Below are 24,993 nucleotides of genomic sequence, written 5' to 3'. Positions count from 1 at the left end.
ATAAATCTTTTTCCATTTTTATTTACTATGAAATCATATACAATATCATATTTATGAACATATGATTGCATTTACAATATTCTTTTCATTCTTCCAATTGCTTTAGGAATAATTTGATACAAATTAAGCTTCTCTGAGTTTATAGAGTACATAAGTAAAACATAGTGATCTAGATGTCCTTCCTGGCATACATCCTCGAATATCGGCGCCAATTGCATGAGGAAGAGCTTCACTCAAGCACTTTTCCACCCAACCAAGACTTAACAGTCCTCCGTGCCTCTTCTAATTGAAGTGGCCCAACCCTTCGACGAAGAGTTTGGTTTGGTAACCTCAAAATATTAAAGCCTTATGAGCATAGTGTTGTTTCCTACATAACCAGTGCTATCATACTTAAGTTTCGTCCCATTAGAATGACATTCCCTGCCTAGTATGTAAATCCGGATCACATTGAATAGACAATGTAGATAGAGGCAACCTACATTACTTTGGCCAAAGAATTCAACTTTTTGTACTTTGATTGAGAGTCATATGTCCACCCACTTCCTTGCTCTATTTGAATAACTGACCATAACTATCCCATATTTATCCCTTGAGTTAATAATAGGAAACATATAAAACAATTCCAACCTTGGTTAATCCAACCCTAGATCATCGAGTCATTCTTCTCTATATTCAACTTAACATCATAGCATAATTCTAGCTTATAATTCCCATACTTGATTCTAATCAAAAGACTTCTAAGTCTATCACACAAGAAAACAAGTACTTCCAATAACATAAAATCTTTCTTGTTCAATCAAGTCTATGCAATAACATATAAATAACATATAAATAAAAAGAAGAATTCTCATGCCTGTAATAAAGCTTATATTGCAACCCGAATCCTTCGTCAAAAGATGCTAGCTCCTCCACTATTCCTCTATCCTAGAATTTCCTTTCCTTCTACAAAATATCTTTCTTATTCTCTCTCACACTAACACTACTCTTAACAATGAAAATATGAGCACTAAGCAATGAGACTAACGAAATGGAATTGAAAACGAATGAGTGAATGAATGAATGAAATGGATGAGAGAATGAATCCCATCCTCCAAGAATGCTCATCTATTTATACCAAAATATGAGAAACCTAAGGCTACAATAAAGCTCTCTAAGTTGCCACAATTCTCATGCTTATTGACACCACTACGACTATGCAACTAATTGTTATTCCTATGGTCAACACATAATAGTCCACCAAAATGATACTACGAATCACCCTCTTACTCATTCAAAATACGATGACTAAATACTTACCAAAACAAATGGAATTCTATCTCTATTACCCTATTAAATAACAACTTCCTCCTATTTAATAAATTCCCATCGACCAAGTGTTATTACTAAGAAATGGGTCGATGTGTTTAAAGCAAGGCATCAACCATGTTAACTTATCCCCTTGCAAAGTGGAATGGGGGGTTGATGTATGTTAAGCACTTTACACATTGCATGGCAAAAGCAAAGGAAATGGGAGAGGTGGCAGTGTTATACCACCGCACCACCCTCCTTAAGAGTAGGGTGCACCACCTTCCATGGTGGGTGCCCCTCTCATTTCACACTCCCCTCCCTCCACTTAGAGGTCGAGGAAAATGAAATGCAGACAAAGTCAATCTGCATCATGGGGAATAATATGCAGACCAATAATAATATGATAACTAATATAATAATAATAATTAATACCTATATGTGTGTGTGTGTGTTATAAAGAGAACATAGATAAAATAAAATACATAAATAACTATATATAAATATCTAAATAACGAATACATAAAAGATTATTATACAATAATCAAATAATACTTTATAATTATCAATCGATATATTCATATTGATAAATGAAATGAAAGCACGAATACTAAAACCTATCAAAGTGACTTTAATCCATTTACAAAAAGATATGAAAATCTAGACATTATGACACTTCACAAAATATAACCAATTCAATAAAAGACGAACTATCCTACCCAACCAATTCAACTCATCTTGACCAGCTAATTTGTGAGTGTGTGTAAGCTCAATAAGGCATAAATGTTAAGATCATCGAACCAAATTCCTCCCTTGAGTGATACTTGTCCTTCCCTCTGGAGGATCGTTCATTTCGTGCATCCAAAGTCAGCTGTTATATATATATATATATACATCATATTGATTGCATATTCATTAAATTATTTCATAACCAATATATATTTATATTCAAAACATGTTCATGCGACAAAGCATTTTAACTAAACAAGTAAAAGTAAAATAGTAGCATCACAATGGGGTGTAACAGTGCTAGTCTGATAGTTTCACTGAAACACATAAAAAATGGAAAAATATTCTATTTCATTGAATTTTAATATTGCTTAAAGGCATGCCAGACGACAACCAAATATTAAGAAGAAAATTCTTGGGAGGGAGCATATTGTATACTCCGAAACTTGAAATGCGAACAAGTTATTGACCCCTTTAGGAAAAGAGATCTATATTTATACACAAACTGCAGCCTCTATGTAGAAGATAGTAAGTTATCTGCATTTTTCTGGATTTTGCTGGGTGTAGTCTGCTTTATTCTCTTGGGTACTCTAAATTGTCTCCATCTTGACCTGCCGTCGTTGTTTTAACCTCCCCAAAGTTGTGACAGTTGCCATCTTAAAGTTAGTTGCATGCAAATATTTATTAATGAATTGTTACATCCACTAAAAGGCACTGGTTCCTAATGTTAATGCACACTGTTCAATTAGAATGATAATAGGATCACTATGAGGTTTGATTCACAATATTGGTGCTAGTGGGATGTAACATGTTTTCAAGTATCAAGAACAATTAGTGGTTTAATTCAACATGCTTTCAGTTAAAGCTTAGCAAATACTATCGTGACAGATGTCTGTTGAGATTGATAGATACTTTTAATTTATTATGCAACCTGAGGTTTTCTTTTGCTTTTTTCTTAGGTTTTGAACAGGGACCATGGATATCCCCTTCGTGTGGTTGTTCCAGGCATAATTGGTGCTCGCTCGGTTAAATGGCTGGACAGGATTGACCTGATTGAGAATGAATGCCAGGTAGAAGCTTTCCTTTTCATGCGTTTAAATATATTTTGAAGAATGAGTAAGCACTTTATTGCATCTATTCTTAGATCAGTGATTGTATTATATCAATATTATAAAAAAATAGAATACAACTGCGTTAATCAATGGGCAAACTTGTTATAATTAGTATTTTTTTAGTGTGCATAGGGGTTGGAAGTTTGATTATGTCTTATAGATGCTCTCGTGGTAATTGTTGTAGTTTGTCTACTTTGAACTTCTTAACATGTTAGCATTTGTTTTGCTGGCTATCTTGTTAGTTCTTTATTGGCTTCAGGTAGTTTGTCAAGAGATTTTCTTTTTGATAACTTGGAGTGTTGGGAGCCTGGCAACCAGCAGACCACTCTTGCGGTGATAACTTCCTGGGATGAGGGATCACTATCAATCCAAGCCACACTTGGAGAGGTTTCACACCCTGGCGTAGCTTGTAAATTGGTTTTGAACCTGCGATTTTTCTTCGTACTTTCGAATGGCTCAACTGTCCAGTCTACCAACTGGGACTGTTGTTAAGAGATTGTTGTAAGTGGTTGCCAATGTTTGTGGTCTCATCAGCAACCATTTGGCACTATAAAATAAGTGTCTCGTAGTCAGAGAAAGAGGTTTGATTTGTACAATCCTCCCTGTTGTACATTATCGTATCAAACACTACCTTGGAATAAAGCAATTACATTTATTTGTTTGCAATCAATTGGTATTTATTGTTATGTTTTATTTATATAATGAAGTTGGCAGTGTGTTGGTTATAATTAGGGCCCGGCAGATTCCAATTGCCTTGGGCAACATTGGAATCTGCCTAAGGGGACCAACCCTTTCTCCAATATGGGGCCAGGTCCTATACACTTCGGGCACTCCAAAAGGACCCCACGCTACACTTAAGGTCCCCACGCTACAAGTCTCCACGCCACTCCTTGATAGGGCCGACCCTATGCATTTCGGTTAAAAGGGACTAAATGAATAATATGTTAAATGCAAGAAGGCCGACATGAATAATATGTTTAAACTGCTCTCCTATAAATGAAGCACAAGCTACACACAATGTACATTCATATATTTTTCCAGTCTTTTGAATAAGGTGCGAAATATTCTAAGGAAGCGAATCACATTCTAAGGCAGTTAAGTCACAACGAACTATACTAAGAGATGTGCAGATCAATAAAAGAAGGTAGCGAACCTAAGTAAGGCAGCAGATCATCTCCAAAGAAATAAAGAACTTCATCAAAGGGTTGCTGCCACCATTGTTACAATCAGCAAGTCATAAGGACTGCAATTCATGACATCCAAAGGCCTCTATGTCATCTCCCTTGTAACTGCAACATCTAGACTCCAGATAAGTGTGTAATATTTAGTTGGATTCAAATCATAATCAGATCTGAGGATCTTTTGGCTGGGTTTTTCCTCCTAGGAGGTTTTCCCAGGGTAACTGTGTTTTGTTCCTTTTGCATTTCAATTCTTTTATTATGCTTAAATCTGGAAAACAATAAATTAATTAACCTAGCTAAAACTAATTCTGATTTTTCTGAGTTTTATTCAATCTGAAAGTACTAAAGTTAACATGGTATCAGAGCTATAGGTTAGATCAATCTTCAGATTTAAAATTCAATACACCTTTATTTCCAGTTTGCTGTAGCTTTTGCAGATCAGGTCAATGGGGCTGAAAGTTGAAGATAGGCTTGATGGGAATCTAAATTTTACTGCATGGAAAGTTCGAATCAAGTTGGCTCTTGAGGAAGAAGACCTTCTCCAATTCATAGAAGCGAAAGAGTTAATTGAGCCTTTGGATGCAGCTGAGTTAAAACAATTCAAAAAGGATGCTGTCAAAGCCAGGAAGATTCTCATTGATTCAGTCAAAGATCACCTTGTCACTTCTATTGCCTCATTTACCACTGCAAGGGAAATGTTCAGTCATCTACAAGGTATATATGAAGTTAACAATCTCAGTAGGGCATTTACGTTAAGACAACAACTACTTAATATCAAAATGGCTAAAGAAGATTTTGTTATTTCCTACTTTATGAGAATTTCTGAACTAAAGAATCAGCTAGGTTTAATTGGCCATAACATGGAAGACAAAGACCTTGTCATGATTGCCCTTAATGGTCTACCCCTCTCTTGGGAGTCATTTATCCAAACCATAAGTGGCCGGTCTGAGTTACCTTCACTTGATCGTCTTAAGAATGATTGGATCCAAGAAGAGTCTCGCCTCATCACAAGAGGTCAAACCAAGAGCCCCCATGTAGATGAGCATCACATGCTTGCAGCCCAATGCAAGAAAAAGGGAAATTGGAAGCAACCTTATCCTAAAAGAAATAGGGAATCCAGACCATTTAGTTCCCAACACCCTTGGAAGAAACCAAGAGATACTTCACGTGTGCGATGTTTTAGATGTGACAAATTCGGTCACTATGCTAAGGAATGCCAGTTTAACCCTAACCAAAGTGAAGCAAACCTAAATGAAGTCTTAGAACAAAATGATGACTTCTTATTCATTTCCGCTCTATCTAGCAGTGTTCCCTCAGATAGCAATACATGGTTGATTGACAGTGGTGCCTCCAGACACATCACAGGTTACTGTGACCACTTTTCAGGCCTAGTAGAAAAGGATACCAGCCTTCACGTGGTAATTGGTGATGATGCTCGTTATTCGGTAAGAGGTTCTGGCTCTACTTCTCTAAATTTAGATTCTGGTATTTCATTACATCTCAGTGATATGTTGTTTGTTCCTGGAATTAAAAGAAACCTAATTTCCATTTCTGCTCTAGAAGATAAAGGTTATCAAATTGCATTTTCTGAAGGAAAAGTTCTTGCTTGGTCTAAGAAAGCTAGTTTTAAATCTGTTCGTATAATTGGTCATAGATATGATAGTCTTTATAAGCTCTCTACTAACCCTATTCAAGCCCTCATTAATGAGGCTCCGAAATCCTATGAGCTATGGCACAGAAGACTTGGACATCTACATTATCAAGCTCTTCCATCCCTTGAAAGGTTAGTCAAAGGTATGCCTAAACTCAGTCAAGTTCATGATAACATTTGTAAAGGTTGTGCTATTGGTAAGAATGTTAAAAGTCCATTTCATAAAAGTGAAAATAGAGCTAAAGACAAACTAGAACTTGTTCACTCTGATTTATGTGGTCCTATGTCTATAGCATCTCCTAGTGGATTTCTTTATTATGTGATCTTCATAGATGATTTCTCTAGGAAAACTTGGATCTACTTCTTGAAATCTGAAGAATCTGATGAAGTTTTAAGTAAATTTAAGGAGTTTAAAGCATTAACTGAAAACTCCTTTGGTAAAATAATTAAATGTTTAAGATCTGACAATGGAGGTGAGTACACCTCCGGTAGCTTTTATTATTTTTGTGTTGAGTCAGGAATTAAGAGGGAGTTTTGTGTTCCATACAATCCTCAACAAAATGGTGTTGCTGAAAGAAAGAATAAGACCATTGTGGAGGCTGCAAAGGCTATGATCCACGATCAAGACGTGCAGACTTTTCTATGGGCTGAGGCTTCTAGAACAGCAGTATATATCCAGAATAGATGTCCTCATCGTGCTCTAAAGAACATGACCCCGGAAGAAGCTTTCACGGGATCCAAACCAGACATTAGTCACCTCAGAATCTTTGGAAGTCCCGTCTATGTTCATGTACCCAAGGAAAAGCGATCAAAGTTGGAACCCTTCGGAAAGAAAGGCATGCTAATCGGATACAGTGAATCCTCCAAGGCATTCAGGATTTACATCCCAGGTCAAAGGTATGTTGAGGTAAGTAGGGATGTTACATTTGAAGAAGATATTGCTTTTAAGAAATCGAAAGGCTCTTGTGTTATTGATGAATCTAATGTTAATCAAAATACAAATGTTGATACTAACCCTAAGATTTAGAGGGAGCAAGTTGAACCTCCACCTCAAGATGATCATGATGATCCTCCTGAACCCATGAATCCCACTGACATTCCTAGTGACATTATCGTTACCAAAAAGAGGCCACTTTGGGTAAGAAACACCATTCAAGAAGCTGAAAGATTTGCTGCTCCAAGTGGCACCTTCCATGAAACTAAGAGACCTCAGGTATTTTCCAACTACGTTTCTTTAATGTGTAATCTCATTGAAATTGAACCTTGCAATGTTGAAGAAGCCTTAAGTCATCATGCCTGGAAGCTTGCTATGGATGAAGAATATCAGTCAATCATCAAAAATGATGTATGGGACCTTGTGCCCAGACCTAAAAGGTAAATCTGTTGTTTCCTCTAAATGGTTATTTAAAATTAAACATAATGCTGATGGTAGTATTGAAAAATATAAGGCTAGATTTGTAGCGTGTGGTTTTTCCCAAAAGGAAGGCATAGACTATGAAGAAACATTTGCTCCTGTTGCTAGATATACGTCCATTAGAACGATAATTGCTATTGCTGCTGCTAAGGGTTGGAAACTACATCAGATGGATGTTAAGACTGCTTTTCTCAATGGTGTCATTGAGGAAGAAGTCTATATTGAGCAACCTGAGGGATATGAGATCCAGGATAGATTAACCCATGTGTGCAGGTTAAAGAAAGCTCTATATGGTCTTAAACAAGCTCCTCGTGCTTGGTATGAAAGAATTGATAAATATTTGCTAAGTCTAGGCTTTTGTAAAAATGATGTTGACCCTAACATTTACCTTACAGTAGCAAATGATGAAATGCTAATTCTAGTTCTTTATGTGGATGACTTATTTCTTACTAGTAAAAATGAACTTATTATTGGATGCAAGAAAGAACTAGCTTCAGAATTTGAAATGAAAGATTTAGGTCTAATGCATTATTTCCTAGGTCTAGAAGTATGGCAAAGATCTAACGAAATCTTTCTAAGTCAAGGAAAGTATACTATTGACATTCTGAAAAGATTTAGGATGATGGATTGTAAACCAATGTCTGCTCCTATGGAATCTAACTTAAAGAAGTTGAGTGTTTCTGCAGCTAACTCTGATTTTGCAGATCCATCCGAGTACTGACAGTTGATTGGATCTCTGATGTATCTAGTTAACACTAGACCAGACATATGTTTTGCTGTGAATGCTCTCAGCCAGTTCATGAGTTTACCCAAGCATATTCACCTTGTTGCTGCCAAGCATATCCTAAGATATTTGCAAGGCACAGTTGGTTTTGGGATGAAGTATCCACTTAACACTCCAATAACCTTGGAAGGTTATTCTGATGCAGACTGGGCTGGAAGCATCAAAGACAGGAAAAGCACCTCCGGTATTTGTTTTAGCTTGGGTTCTGCAGTGATCTCTTGGGCTTGCAGAAAACAATCCTTAGTGGCATTGAGTACTGCTGAAGCTGAGTATATTACAGCAAGTGTAGCTTCCAGAGAAGCAGTATGGCTTCGTAAGCTTCTTGCTGGGCTGTTTGGTCAGCCATGGGATCCTACAGTTATTCACTGTGATAACTAGAGTTGTATTAAAATGTCTATCAATCCAGTGTTTCATGACAGGTCAAAACATGTGGAAACCCATTATCATTATGTTCGGGATATGGTACAAAGAGGTGCTATACAGCTAAAGTATGTCAGCACTGATGAGCAGGTTGCAGATATTCTTACCAAGCCTCTATCCAAAGTGAAGTTTGTGTGCTTCAGGGATAGACTTGGTATTGTGGAAAATGAAACTCCAATTGAGAGGGAGTCTCAATTTCAGTGACACTTTGTACTATGTAAAACCACCCTCTGCGGGCAATGTAAGGTGGTATTGTAAACCTTTCAGGGAGAAGTATAATTATTAACCATCCTCTGTGGGCAATGTAAGATGGTATTGTAAATTTTAACCACCCTCTGCGGGCAATGTAAGGTGGTATTGTAAACTTCTCAGGGAGAAGTATAATTATTAACCATCCTCTGCGAGCAATGTACGATGGTATTGTAAATATTAACCATCCTCTGCGAGCAATGTAAGGTGGTATTGTAAACTTCTCAGGGAGAAGTATAATTAGTAACCATCCTTTGCAGGCAATGTAAGATGGTAGAAAAAGATCTTCTCCACCCTCTGCGGGCAATGCAAGGTGGATCCAGTCTATGCTTGTGTGCAAGATGAAAGATTATGATTCTTGCCCTAATTAAGAGGGAGTGTTGGTTATAATTAGGGCCCGGCAGATTCCAATTGCCTTGGGCAACATTGGAATCCGCCTAAGGGGACCAACCCTTTCTCCAATATGGGGCCAGGTCCTATACACTTCGGGCACTCCAAAAGGACCCCACGCTACACTTAAGGTCCCCATGCTACAAGTCTCCACGCCACTCCTTGATAGGGCCGACCCTATGCATTTCGGTTAAAAGGGATTAAATGAATAATATTTTAAATGCAAGTAGGCCGACATGAATAATATGTTTAAATTGCTCTCCTATAAATAAAGCACAAGCTACACACAATGTACATTCATATATTTTTCCAGTCTTTTGAATAAGGTGCGAAATATTTTAAGGAAGCGAATCACATTCTAAGGCTGTTAAGTCACAGCGAACTATACTAAGAGATGTGCAGATCAATAAAAGAAGGCAGGGAACCTAAGTAAGGCAGCAGATCATCTCCAAAGAAATAAAGAACTTCATCAAAGGGTTGCTGCCACCATTGTTACAATCAGCAAGTCATAAGGACTGCAATTCATGACATCCAAAGGCCTCTATGTCATCTCCCTTGTAACTGCAACATCTAGACTCTAGATAAGTGTGCAATATTCAGTTGGATTCAAATCATAATCAGATCTGAGGATCTTTTGGCTGGGTTTTTCCTCCTAGGAGGTTTTCCCAGGGTAACTGTGTTTTGTTCCTTTTGCATTTCAATTCTTTTATTATGCTTAAATCTGGAAAACAATAAATTAATTAACCTAGCTAAAACTAATTCTGATTTTTCTGAGTTTTATTCAATCTGAAAGTACTAAAGTTAACTCAGTGTAACAATTTAATACAAATGTTTGGTGATGTTGCCTTTCTAAAGTTCAGTCAGATTTAAACAGAATCAATGCCAGTCAACAATATTAGCTAACCATTACCCTAGAGACCAGCATTGTTCCCCACAGAATTGGTGCTATTAAGCTTGAATGTAGGTGGGATAAGGTCACAACATGGCGAGGAGATGAACTGTGAAACTAGACGATCCTTTAGATGAGTAGAACAATAACAATGAAGAAGGTGATGACAGGTAGCCAATTCCAAAAATCGTTCAGCTTAGTTTCGGAGTCAAGTAAAAGCCAAAGTCATAGTTGTGAACAAAGAAATCAAAATCTATAAATCCAACAAACGTCAAAGAAACAACTCATGAAAGACAAATGGGTTGAAATTGCTTTGCAACTTCCCCATCTTGAAGAGAACAATTGATCACTCACCAAGTTAGGTCAAGCACTCTTTTAGAGGAGAATTGAATTATTGAATCATTAGAATCGATAAAACCCTTGTCAATTGAGGGAAATCTTTGTTTGGGATGACTTAGAGGATTTCTTCGTCAAAGAAGAGAGGCATACAATAGCAATCTTCAAGGCATTGAAGAATAGCTACCAAAGGAGATTGAGCGAAGGATGCTAGGAAAAGAAACTGGATAGGGGAAAAGGGAGCTTGAAGGTATCATAGTATATTTTCCTGAGGTCTCAAGAAGGGTTGAAGTTTTAGACATATTTTGAACGCGTTGAGAAAACAAAGGGATGTCTGTATCAAAATTTCTTGAGGGAAAGGTACTAATTGCTCAAGGTGCATGAAGAAAAACTAGTGATGGTTACTCCACCTACTAGGTCAAGTGTGGAAAGGGAAAAGTTGCCTAAATTTAATAGTGATGGGTCTGAGGATCTTGTGCAACATTGCAAGACGTGCAACTATTTTGACAACTAATGGGCGAATTGATGAAAACCTTTGGTTGCATTCATTTACAACCATCCTTAGAGGAGTGTAATTGATTGGTTCATAGATGTCAAACAACTTGATAGATGTTTGTGGGAGAAGTTATTACAAGTCTTGGGAAAAAATCAGACTTCTTAAAGATGACAATGAAATTGTTGCTGAAATATAAATACCAAACAATAGAAGCATGAGAATGTGCAAGTCTACAATCATAGGCTCAAAGAATTTCTCAAGAAACTAGAAAGAATCGATGATTGGATTGAAGAATTTTTCAATTCATTGAAGGTTTGAGACCTTCTTTGTGGAGGAAAATGAAAGCTTTGCCATCTTCATTGTACAAAGAAGCATAGTTTTAAAACTCGGCGACTCGCCTCGGACTCGCCACAGACTCGCGAGTCCTTTGGTGCCGCGAGTCGACTCGCCTAGGACTCGCGAGTCTAGGCGAGTCCCTGCGAAAGACTCGCGCGAGTCTTTTGCTCGGACTCGCTGGCCCAGAAAAAGACACCCGTGAAGGGTTAAAAGTGTTTTTTTTTTTCATTTTTCACTTCATTTTCAGTGTTGTTTGGTGCGCGAGTCTTTTGCTCGGACTCGCGGGCCCAGAAAAAGACACCCGTGAAGGGTTAAAAGTGTTTTTTTTTTCATTTTTCACTTCATTTTCAGTGTTGTTTGGTTTTAGCAGGTTTGTAGGGTTTGAAGGAGTAGAGGGAAGAAGAAAAAAACAGCAAGAGAGATCTAGGTAAGGATTTTTTCTCTTTCTTTTTTTTTTTCATTTGAATCATTTCATTATTTTGAAACTGAAAAAAATCTTGAAAAACAAGGGGATATGTTGCCAAATTTTTTTCTATTTTCTTTCCTAAGTTATTTCCTCATTTTTTTTTCTTGTTTTTGAATGCTATTTTTCCCAAATGATTCATTGTCATTTTTTTTGTTGATTTTCCATAAAAGCCTGCTGATTTTTTTTTTTTCATGTTAAATCAGCAATGGCAAGTTCAACTCCAAGGGCAACCCCAAGGTCAGGAAGACAAAGAGATGGAGCATGGAAATATGGGATTGCAGGAAGCAAAAAGGGGGAGGTCACTTGCACCGAATGTACAAAATGGATGACTGGTGGAATCAATAGATTAAAATACCACCTTGCACAAATACCTGGATATGGTGTGGAGGCATGCCCCAAATCAACTCCTGAAATTATTAGAGAGATGAAGGCCATTCTTGCTGAGAATGATATGCATAAGGAAGAAAGGCAAAAAACAAGAGAAGCCATGGCAGCTACAATGAATCCCACATTGTCCACTTCGGGTCCCATTGGTCACAGTCGGGGTCGTCAGTCACTTTCATCTTTTGGTGACAATGAGGGTGAGGCTAGTGGCACTCCTGTTAGATCAGACCCTAATTTTTTTGTACCACGCAATGTTCCAGGTGCACAACCTTCACTTGAAGGTACAGGATGGAATAGAGAGAAACATGAACAAGCATGGATAGCAGCTTCAAACTTTTGGTTTTACAATAATCTATCTTTCAATGCAGCAAACAATGTGTATTGGGAAAGTTTTGTTACTGCATGTACAGTTGCGGGTAAGGGGTTTAAGGCCCCAACAGGTTATGACTTCAGTGGGCCATTGCTAGAGAAAGTTGTGCAAAATACACAAGGTGTGGTTGATGATCAGAAAAGGTATTGGAAGAGAAAAGGATGCAGCATTTTATCTGATGGATGGACAGATGGACAGAATAGGACTCTTCTCAACTTCTTGGTGGCTTCAAATGGTGCAATGGTATTCATAAAGTCTGTTGATGTCTCAAATGAAGTAAAAAATGCAGAGACTTTGTGTAATCTGTTGGATGGTGTGGTTCGGGAAGTTGGAGTTGAGAATGTTGTCCAAATTATCACGGACAGCGCAGCTGCATATGTATCTGCAGGTAGAATGCTTATGGAGAGGCATCCTTCGATTACATGGAGTCCTTGTGCTGCACATTGCTTGGACTTAGTGCTAGAGGACATTGGGAAGATTGGATGGGTGAAGAAGGTGGTTGAAGATGCAAAAAGTGTCACCAAATTCATCCACAACCATACTTGGGTGCTTGCTTTGATGAGAAAACACACAAATGGCAAGGACCTTATGCGACATGGAGTGACACGATTTGCTAGCCACTTCATCACTTTGCAGAGCATTCTTAGTGCCATTCCTCATCTTAAGCAGATGTTTGTGTCAGATGCTTGGTTGGGGTCTGCATACTCCAAAAGACCTGAAGCAAAGAAGATTGTGAGCATTGTTTTTGATGAAGGGTTCAATAAAAGTGGAGAGGATTTGACTGCGGTAAGTAACAAACACAAAAGTAAAGTTTATACAATCTTGTCTATTTGCTGATTTTATTTTTTAGGGGTTGATTTTGTACTAATTTAAAATTTGTTTTCATTTTTTTAGGTGACAGAACCTTTGGTAAGGGTTCTTCGTATGGTGGATGGAGAGGGCATGCCAATGGGTTTCATTTATGAGGCCATGAATAGGGCCAAAGAGGCCATTTCACATTACTATCGTGGAAATACAAGAAAATGTGAAATCCTTTGGCGCATCATTGATCGTAGGTGGACAAACCAACTCCACCAACCGATACATGCCTTCGCCTACTTTTTGAACCCGAAATTCTACTTCTCTGATTCATTTAGGGTTGATGAGGAGGTCATGGCAGGTGTTATTACATGCATTGATAAGATGACACCTGATCCTGAGTTGAGAGACAAGGTTCTTGATGAGTTGGAGGTGAGATTTGACATTTACAATTGCTCTATCTTTATTTATGAATTCGGAAATGTTCATTATTGAATTTGAGTTTTACACTTTGACTATCTATTTTTGAATTTGGAAATGTTTATTGTTCAAGATCTACAAAAGTGCAGAGGGGAGACTCTTCTCATCACAACTAGCAATTGATAGGAGAGGAAAACAACAACTAGGTAAAAAATTTGGTAACTTAGTTCAATAGTGCAAGAAAAAACCTACAAACTTGATTGTTACATTTTTTTCTCAATTCTAATATTTCTAAATGTTTTTTGTAGATTTATGGTGAGAGAATTATGGTGCCGGCACGCCTAATCTTCAAAAGATAGCTATCCGTGTTTTGTCTCAGCCATGCAGTGCTTTTGGGTGTGAACGTAATTGGAGTGTCTTTGAGAGCATTCACACAAAGAAGAGAAATAGATTGTCACAAAAGCGGCTCAATGATCTAGTTTTTGTTCGGTACAACCTTTGCCTTCGAGTTAGACAGGTGGAGGGTGTTTCACATGAGGCCATTGACTTGGATGAAATTGATCCATATGGTGATTGGACCATGAATGAACAAAATGATGGTGACGATGTCCTCCTTACCGAAGAAGAAATTGCAGAAATAGAGAGAGGAGCAACACAAGATGCAGAAGGAGCAAGATTGGATGAAATGGAGGATGAAGATGAGGACGAAGATGAGGATGATGATGAGGACTTTGACTTTGAAGAAGAATCATCTCACCATTTAGATACCACAACACCCACTGCTACTACTTCTAGCTCAAGGCTTGAAAAATTGAGCTATATTAGGAAAAATACAAAGAGGAAGATGTAGTCTTCTCTTTGGTTTGTTCATTCACATTGTTGTTTTTCACATTTGGAGTTGGACTTGGACATATCATTATATGTAATTTTGTGAACATTTATATACTTATGCTGCCATTATACATTTTAGAGTTGAAAGTGGAAACTTGAATATGCTGCCATGAATGATGAAATTTCAAATATTGCGTGTTTGTAGATCATATGACATGTGTAATGTTTCAATTATGGCACTTATGTTCTCTAAATGCATTAATTTCTTTATGTTTTTTTTGTAAAACTACGGTTTTTTTTTTTGCGAGTCTTTCACGAGTCCGAGTTCGAGTCCAAAATTTTGGTTTGCCGAGTCCTAGGCGAGTCCGAGATTTTCAACTATGAAAGAAGCATACAATAGGGCAATGGACATTGAAAGTGTGAGTAAAATATCCTCATGCTTTTGAAGAAGGGATGAAGATGATTTTAGTTAGTGTATAATGCCTATTATTATGTTTCGATAATATGGTTTATTTGATTATTTTTAATTGCTTGTTGGCTTCAGATGATTATAAGAGTTAGTTAGGTGATGGTTGTGTTCCTTTTGGCAATTGTTTTGATGGTTGTGCTCCTTTTGGCAATTGTTTGGTCCTTTAAATAGATTTTGTATTGTCAAGGAAAGTAGTATGATCTAGTTGGATCGAGTTTGATCCTTGACTAACATCTCTTGTCTACTTTTGTAATAATTTCATGTACGAATATACACCTCTATTTGCTATGCATTATTGATTTTGTTCACCATTTGAAGTATTCATTTTATTTGATAAGAGAGTAAGCGTTGATATCAATGTCTTAAATAAATCGGATTAGACTTGAGAGACTCATGCCCTTAGACCCCAATAAAGGCAAGAAGAGACAACAAGGTGGTGAAGTTCAAGAGGATCGTAGAGCAAAGAGAACAAAGAAGAAGACTATGAGAAATAATTGAAGAAACCCCAACACTACAAGTTTAAAGTTGGTGCCCATCTTGAGAACGAAGTCAAAGTTGGAGCAATAGCTGGAGAAACAAAAATATTTCCACTACAAGACAATATATGAAGGGAGAGTGGGAGGAGATAACCAAGCACTTAACATTACTCAACGAAGTGTGGATCAATCTTTTTGACCAATTGGAAAAATCAAGGCAACCTTCACTAGATGAGGTAGGTTGGGAGACGGAGTTAGATTCCTTCACAAAATTGTATAAGTAACCTTTGGGGCATTGAAGGGCTATCAATTGAAGGAAAAGAAACCAAGACAAGGGTGTATAAAAGAAAATATGAAAGTGAAAAAAAATGCACAAAATGTTAACGTTGAGGGGAGAGTAGAGGATTCCTACTTGGTTGAGAGTGCGAGAGAAGCACTCGAATGTCTGAATCAAAACTCTCGAGCAAGCGGGTTCTAGGTGCTAGGTTTGCACCAAAACAAAACCATGGTAAGCCCTACGGTAGAAAAGCGAAGGTTACCCAAGTTTATAGGCAATGGATCAAAGGATCTGGTGAGGCATTGTAAGACTTTCTAAACAATTTGGGAAACAATGGGCAAGATGATAAGACAATTTGGCTATGGTATTTTCTAGTAACCTTGCAAGGTGTAGCAATTGGTAGGTCAATAGAAACTGGCCAAGCCTCCCAAAACACATGGGAGAGATTAAAGAAGGTCTTGAAAGAAGAGTTTAAGTTGCTTTGTGATAATAATGAAATACTAGTAGAAATTTACAATTACAAACAAGGTAAGCACAAAAAGGAACGAACTTATAATTACAAACTTAAATAATTGCTTTTAAAGTTTGAAAAAGAACTAGTCATTGGTTTCAAGAAAAGATGGTTCATTGAGGGTTTACTTTCATCATCAGAAAAAAAATGTAGTACCACTGTCTTCCTATGTAGAAGTTGGTAATCAGGAAATGGACATAGAAAGTGTAAATGATGTTCAATTTACATTCAATATGCAAGTTATATTCTAGTTGATATTATCTTGTTCTATGTATTACTGATTTAAGATACAAATTTGACTATCTTCTTTTGTATGGTAGGTGAGAGGAGCATTTGTTAATTTCGATGTCCTTTCTCACAAATGCCATTTGATATATATCGCAAGTTGGGTACGATCAAGCAATGCCTTGACCGGTCATGTCTCTTAGACATGGCCGATCAAGACATTACTTGATCGTGCCCCTTTGCTAATCATAATAATAATACACGGGGTTTATTTAACAACCGATACCAATTGGTGTATACTTACATTAACACCCGATAACAATCAGTGTATGCTTGTGTTAACACCCGATAACAATCAGTGTATGATTACTTTGCCACCCGATATTAATTGGTGTATCACCCGATATCAATTGGTGCAAACTTATATTAACATTGACACTAATCGGTGTTTGGTTGACCGATAATTATTAAATAAGTTAACCGATATAAATCGGATTGCATTGATTAACCCGATTTAATAATCGGTGAACACAAATAATGTAACCGATATTAAATCGGGATTCTATGTTATAGGATGCTAATTGACAGTTAAGCATTTGATCGAACTAATTAGATTGATCATATACAAATGAAGAATGGTTTATCAAATGAAGGATTAATAGCTTGAAGTTTTTCATCATAATTATCGATAGGATAAATGATTGAGTGAGAGACTTCATTTATCTCTCATTCAATCATTTATCTTACTGAAGCTATCATGCATTAACACTCCCTCTTAGTTAGGTAAGATAAATGCAAATAATATATCAAGCATCATAATTCAAATGATAGTTAGCATTCTTTGCACAATCTAACTCTCTAGAAAATCATATCACCTAAACACATGATATGAAGTATCACCTAAACACGTGATACAAAATGTCCATCACGTCAATCTTGTGATGACAAGATATCACCTAAGCATGTGATATCAGTATTGCCTAAACACGTAATACTTAAGGATACTCATATGAGAGATTAAATTCTCATCTTATCCAAGTTGTGATATGTGCACTAACACCTTATACAAGTGTTTTACCACAACACAATCATGGCACATCCATGATACACCAGAGATCCAACATGATAACTGGTTTGGACATCATAAGATCGTCACCTTATAATGTCTACATACAAGTGTTCATTATCTTGAGAGATCGTCACCTCTTAGATATGAACCCAGGGGATAAAATCCAAAAATGTCCTATCATGACAAAGAAGTTTACACATTAAACATCTTATTGATATGTAAATACAGATTTACAGAGTAAATTACCTTTCTATCATACCTAAACCTTTTCTGAAGTGATCAACCTTCACTCTGGAAAGAGGTTTGGTCAGAATATCTGCAGTTTGATCTCCTGTAGAAACATATTCTAATTGGATCACATTCCTGTCTATCATATCTTGCACATAGTGGTATGGAATCTCAATATGCTTGGATCTGTCATGGAACACTGGATTTATTGAAAGTTTTATGCAGCTCTGATTGTCACAATGTATAATAGTGGGTTTCATAGGCTCTCCAAACAACCCCACAAGCAGCTTCCTAAGCCATACTACTTCTTATGCAGCCATAGAAGCTGCAATGTATTCGGCCTCGGTGGAGCTTTGAGCTACAAAAGACTGCTTCCTGCTGATCCAAGATGTCATAGCTGAACCTAGACTGAAGCAACACCCTGAAGTGCTTTTTCTGTTAGTCACACTTCCTGCCCAATCTGAATCTGTAAATCCATGTAGGTCTATATCAACTTTCTCATATTTGAGACCAAGGTTTAGGGTACCTTGTAGGTATCTCATAATGTGTTTTACTGCAATCAGGTGTATCTCCTTAGGTTCACACATAAACTGACTTAGTGCATTAACTGCATAACAGATATCTGGCCTTGTATTTACTAGGTACATTAGGGATCCAATCATCTGTCTGTATTGAGTAGGGTCAGTGGGTTGAGACTCTGTTGTTGCTTCTTTGAGTTTATGTAAATTGGTTTCCATAGGAGAGGTCATAGGCCTACAGTTTAGCATTCCGAATCTCTTCAGAATATCCAAGGTATACTTTCCTTGGTTGAGTATAATGTTGTTAGAATTTTGCCATACTTCCAATCCTAGGAAGTAATGAAGGAGTCCCAAGTCCTTCATATCAAATTTTTTGGATAGATCTTTCTTGCATTGATCTATAAGGTGATCATTTCCTGTGATTAATAAGTCATCAACATATAAAATCAATATTAGCATATCACCTTAATTTTTTTGGTAGTAGAGATTAGGATCTGCATCATTCTTAGAGAAGCCTAGTCCTGAGAGATAGGTGCCAATTCTTTCATACTAGGCCCTGGGAGCCTGTTTAAGCCCATAGAGAGCTTTCTTGAGTCTACACACATGAGACCCAGCATCATAAATTTCAAACCCTTCAGGTTGCTCTAGGTAGACTTCTTCTGAGATCTTACCATTTAGAAATGTTGTCTTAACATCCATCTGGTGTACCATCCACCCCTTTGCTGTTGCAATGGCTAATACAACTCTTACTGATGTATACCTGGCAATAGGTGCAAAAGTTTCTTCATAATCTATTCCTTCCCTTTGTGAGAACCCTCTAGCTACAAATCTGGCCTTGTGTTTTTCAATACTGCCGTCTGCAGCATGTTTGATCTTGAAAAGCCATTTAGATGAGACAACAGATTTCTTAGTTGGCCTAGGAACAATCTCCCAAACATCATTTTTTATAATGGACTGATACTCTTCAGACATGGCATCCTTCCATACTTGATGTTCAGGTGCATCTAATACATTGTTTGGTTTGGCTTTAGAGAGATCATTCATAAGTGCAAAATAGCTAGTGAATTTATTAGGCCTTTTGCTTTCCCTGAAGGTCCCTGAAGGAGCAACAAACTTCTAAGCTTCTGCTACAGTCTTGGTGGCCCATAGTGGTCTTTTCTTGAAATTTTCTCTAGGTGGACTTTGAGTTTCACTTATAGTTTCCTCAGGATTCTCCCTCTGAAGCTGAGGAGTAGGATCTTTATCTATGCTAGGGGTAGGGATATAGACTTCAGGGTCTAGAGAGCTTTGGGCTCTTTTGAAGGCTAAGTCTTCTTCAAAGATCACATCCCTACTTAGTTCAATATTCTTTTGACCAAGTATATAAATCCAGTAGGCTTTGGAGGTTTCACTATATCCTACAAGGATTCCCCTTTTTCGAGAAGGCTCTAATTTTAATCTTTTCTCCCTAGGTACATGAATATAGACGGGGCATCCAAATATCCTAAGGTGACTAATATTAGGTTTTGATTTAGTAAAGACTTCCTCAAGGGTCTTATCTCCAAGATGGGAGTGAGGACATCTGTTTTGGATATATACAACAATGCTAGTTGCTTCTGCCCAAAGATTGACATTTAGATTCTGATCAAGAATCATAGCTTTGGTAGCCTCAACGATTGTCCTATTTTTCCTCTCAACTACATTTTGTTGAGGGTTATAAGGTATTGTTAACTCCCTCTTAATCCCTGAATTTTTACAAAACTCTTTAAATAATTCTGATGTGTATTCCCCCCCATTATCAGTTCTTAGGGTTTTAATTTTGTTTCCTGAATAGTTCTTTGTTAGTGATTTGAATTCTTTAAACCTATTAAGGATCTCGTCTGATTCTTTACATTTTAGAAAGTAGATCCAAGTTTTCTTAGAGTAGTCATCAACAAATATTACATAATACAAAAATCCCCCCAATGAAGGTACGGACATAGGTCCACATACATCAGAATGAACTAACTCTAAAATTTTACTTGTTTTCCTAGTACTATTCTGAAAAGCACCATTAGTATTTTTACCTAGGGCACATCCTTTGCATGCCCTTGAATTATATTGCTTTAACTTAGGTAGACCTGTGACAAGGTCTCCCATTGATGATAAAGCTCTAAAATTTAGGTGGCCTAGTCTTCTATGCCAGACTTCATTAGCATCTGTAGTTTCATGGATTAAGACTAAGTTGGCCTCTGTGCATAGCTCATACAAGTAGCCTTGTCTTTGACCAATCGTTTTAGCTTTCTTGATGGATGAATTCTTTGGCCAAGCCAATACTCTATTGTCCATGAAAGTCACTTTGTATCCATTGTCCTCCAGTGCTGATATTGAGACTAGATTTCTCTTGATGCCTGGAACATATAGTACTCCTTTAAGTTGTAATAATACACCTGACTTTAGTTTGATGGTGCAGGTTCCAACTCCTTTCACTGGATGTGTAGAGTCATCTCCGATAGTTACTTCCTCATCATTCTCCTCTTTCATTGAGTCTATCACTTCTCTGAATCCTGTAATGTGTCTGGATGAGCCACTGTCGATCACCCAGGAGTTAACTTTGTTTGATGCTTGGTTTGTGAGTGTTGAATACAGTACATACTTCTTGGGGTCCTCTTCCCTTTTAGATTTTCCTGTTTTGGCAAATGTGGCTTGCTTAGCTCTTTCTGGACATTTGGCAACATAGTGCCCAAATTTGTCACATCTGTAACATTGAATCTGAGAGGGGTCCTTTTTGAAGGTGTTCTTGCTGTGACGACTTTTTCTCTTTCTGAATTGTTTCTGCTTGCTTTTCTTGTTTGAGTTTGTGTTTAGAACTTGGAGATCTTCATCTATATTCTTTTGCTTGATCCCTTTCTTATTTTGCCTTGATTCCTCTTGGAGACAGTCAGCCTTTAGCCTATCGAATTTTGGAAATTCATCCCTTGCACTGATGCCTTGGACGAATGTTTCCCATATGCTAGAGCAATGAGTGTTAATTCTTTTATTTGGATCTCATATCCAAGGGTTGCCAGTTCATCCCTTAGGGCTGATATTCGCATGAAGTAAGCATTAACTGATTCTCCTTTGATCATGGCTATGTGATTTATTTCTCTTTTTAAAGCCAAGGTTCTACTGGCATTAGATATCTCAAATGCATCTTCAAGTGCTTTGAACATGTTGTAGGCTGTTTCATGTTTCCTTATGATGGACATGATATTATTTCTCACCCCATCAACTATGATTTTGATGGCCTTATTATTTCCTTCTCTCCAAGCTGTTTTGTCAGGTTCAGTCTCAGGTTCTGCAGTTTCAGTTTTTACAAATGATTCGACTTTATTTTCCTTTAGAATCATCTGAATTCTGAACTTCCATGCTGAGAAGTCATCACCTCCTCCAAGTCTATCTTCAAATCTGATAGCGCTAGCCATTAGAAGAATTGTGATGTTGAATATATGCTTTGCTTTGAATCTTTCACAAAATTGAACAGCCTCAGGTTCGATTTAACGTGGCTCTAATACCATGTAAATGATGTTCAATTTACATTCAATATGCAAGTTATATTCTAGTTGATATTATCTTGTTCTAGGTATTACTGATTTAAGATATAAATCTGACTATCTTCTTTTGTATGGCAGGTGAGAGGAGCATTTATTAATTTCGATGTCCTTTCTCACAAATGCCATTTGATATATATAGCAAGCTAGGTACGATCAAGCAATGCCTTGACCGGTCATGTCTTTTAGACATGGCCGATCAAGACATTACTTGATTGTGCCCCTTTGCTAATCATAATAATAATACACGGGGTTTATTTAACAACCGATACCAATTGCTGTATGCTTACATTAACATCCGATGCTTATCGGTGTATGCTTGTCTTAACACCCGATAACAATCGGTGTATGATTACTTGCCACCCGATATTAATCGGTGCATCACCCGATATCAATCGGTGCAAACTTATATTAACATTGACACTAATCGGTGTTTGGTTGACCGATAATCATATGTTTATTATTAAATAAGTTAACCGATATAAATCGGATTGCATTGATTAACCCGATTTAATAATCGGTGAACACAAATAATGTAACCAATATTAAATTGGGATTCTATGTTATAGGATGCTAATTGACAGTTAAGCATTTGATCGAACTAATTAGATTGATCATATACAAATGAAGAATGGTTTATCAAATGAAGGATTAATAGCTTGAAGTTTTTCATCATAATTATCGATAGGATAAATGATTGAATGAGAGACTTCATTTATCTCTCATTCAATCATTTATCTTACTGAAGCTATCATGCATTAACATAAAATGTATACACAATGTCCTTCCATGGTAAGAGAAAAACAAAAGATGGTAGTTCAAATGACAGTGAATAAGGAACAATATGAGTGCTTTGGAGGGACATGCTTTGAATAATGAGAGAATTGAAGACAAAGAAAGAAACTAATGAACTATGGTGTATTGTGTGCAAAAATGAAGGTCACACCAAAGGTAACTATTCTAGAAAAATGTTTTGCGAGATTTTCTAAGTTATGGATCATTTAATAAGAGAGTGCCCATTTAATTTGAAGAACAGTACACAAGTACTCTTTACACAGGGAGAGTAATCCATTCGTAGAAGCCACATAATGCATCTTTAGGCAGTTATGGAAATCAAATAGGAGGTTGAAATCAAATATAGGATGACCTTGAAGGACATCCAATCATACAACACCCACAATGTAATGAATGGGGACACCTTGTGAGAGATTGCTACAGTCTCTCTTTCCTTCCTATGGAGGGACAATTGATTGCATACTTTTGATGGATCTTATCCTTAGGGGTGCTTGAGTCCTCCATTCATGACGCATCACTTGTTTATGTTTGTACCCTTTCTTTTATTCGGAGAGGAGTTTTGTCCCACTTGCTTTCTCATTTACTTCGGTTGTGACTCGTGAGAGATGCTTTGTAAATGGGTACCTGGCATGGCCTAGTAGTTTGGATCCATAGTCATCTTCATGCATCTTTGCATTTGTGTTCTACCTCTTAAGTTGCACTTAATGAGGGTGGTGTTGTGAATAATATATTTTACCCAATTAGTTCACTAGTAGGTTTAATTCACATGTTAATTTTGCTTAGGTCGTATTAATCTTTTTAGGAGTATTAGTTTTCATGTGATCTTATCTTATCTTTACATTTACTTCTTGTTTCCTCGGTCATTTAATATTTGCCATGTTAGTTGTCTGATATCATAATATTAAGACTCATGTCACAATCTTGTCTAATCTATTTCTCAACCTTGCCTATATAAGAAAGGCATCATGTGTGATCGTAAGTCCAACATCAATCTAATTCATTGTGCCTATAATCAAGCATTATTTTTCTTTTGTTGCTCTCTTGCGGAAGGCATCTTTTGGTTTTGCTGGTGATTTTGGAGGCTCGAGACCATTGGTGGCTCTAACACTCATAGCTCCTTGAACTTGTCTAAGGATCTCTATGTTGAAATGCTCCAAGAGAAGGTTCCCTTCTTTGTCAAATCTGTCAATGGGTCTGCAAGTTGAAAAATTCTGTGACAAACCCTCTCAAATGTGACAAGGTCCTGGGTTAAGGCCAATCCCTTATTGCCTTTATCTTCTCGTCATCCACACTAATCTTATGCCCCAAATACTATATCTTGGTCAAACCAAACTCACATTTGGATGCTTTGGAATAGAATGAATGTTGCTCTAGTATGCCAAGCGCCCCATCTATGTGCCTCAAGTGGTCCTCTCATGTCTTGTTGTAAATCAAGATGTCACTAAAGAAAACTAACACATTTCCTCAATTGTAAAATGAATACCTAATTCATGCATGATTGAATTGTGGCAGCTACATTAATCAACCCAAATGGCATGATCAAGGAATCATAATGCCCATAACGATGCTTGAAAGTTGTTTTGTGCATGTTTTCATCTCTAGCTCTTATTTGATTATATCCTGATTGTAGATCAGTCTTGAAGTACACTGCACCATGAAACTCATCTATTAACTCATCAATCTTGGGTAGGGGGTGGTGATTCTTGATGGTTTTCTCATTGAGGGGTCTATAATCAATGCACATTCTCATAATACCATCCTTTTTCTTGACCAACACGATGGAAGAAGCAAATGGGCTACACCTAGGTCATATGTGTCACATGTCCAACAACTCCTTAATTTGCCTTCTCAATCTCCTTGTGCTTCTTAGGATGACGATAAACTGTAGTGATGACTGGTTTTGCTCCTTCCTTTAGCTTAGTCACGTGTTCATTGCCCCTATTTGGTGGTAAACTTGGAGGAATTTTGTTGAACACATTGCTATGTTTATCCAAAATGGATTGGATGTTAGCATGATAAGGTCTTTTATCCTTGGATAGACTTGTATCTATAATCAAACACTCTAGTGCCTAAGCTACTTGGCCTCTATGAAAGACCCCTTCCATCCTCTTAGTTGAAATAATCCTAGGACCCCATTGGATATGCCTTGGAAAACCACCTTTTCCCCACCAGATTTGAATTTTAACTCCAAGGATTGATAATTTTGTGAGTACTCACCAAGTGAGTGCAACTGTTGCACTCCCAAAACAAAATCCGTCTCAACAATAATGCTGATCACATAGAAATCATCTTGCATCTTATGGTCTCCTAGGGTCAGCTCAAGTTGCGGAATCCTTT

General features: G+C 37.3%; 2 protein-coding genes across 2 annotated transcripts in view; both read left to right on the top strand.

The window, feature by feature from the left end:
- The window catches only part of LOC131068849 (sulfite oxidase), a 106,659-nt gene that overhangs the window by 20,985 nt on the left and 60,681 nt on the right, over window positions 1-24,993 (top strand). The window contains exon 8 of the mRNA XM_058004128.2: window positions 2,973-3,083. Coding sequence (XP_057860111.2) covers window positions 2,973-3,083 — 111 coding nt within the window. The remainder of the gene's footprint in view (window positions 1-2,972; window positions 3,084-24,993) is intronic.
- Window positions 11,808-14,673, top strand: LOC131874625 (uncharacterized). Its single transcript, XM_059218299.1, has 3 exons — window positions 11,808-13,721; window positions 13,843-13,915; window positions 14,018-14,673. The coding sequence occupies exon 1, from the start codon at window positions 11,943-11,945 to the stop codon at window positions 13,326-13,328; it is 1,386 nt and encodes a 461-aa protein (XP_059074282.1). The 5' UTR covers window positions 11,808-11,942; the 3' UTR covers window positions 13,329-13,721; window positions 13,843-13,915; window positions 14,018-14,673.

This window comes from Cryptomeria japonica, chromosome 3, assembly GCF_030272615.1.
Source record: "Cryptomeria japonica chromosome 3, Sugi_1.0, whole genome shotgun sequence".
Taxonomy (NCBI): domain Eukaryota; kingdom Viridiplantae; phylum Streptophyta; class Pinopsida; order Cupressales; family Cupressaceae; genus Cryptomeria; species Cryptomeria japonica.
This window is presented reverse-complemented; position numbering and strand designations above follow the sequence as displayed.

Coding starts and splice junctions, on each gene's coding strand:
- LOC131874625 (XM_059218299.1), top strand. CDS start 11,943: ATGGCAAGTTCAACTCCAAGGGCAACCCCAAGGTCAGGAAGACAAAGA.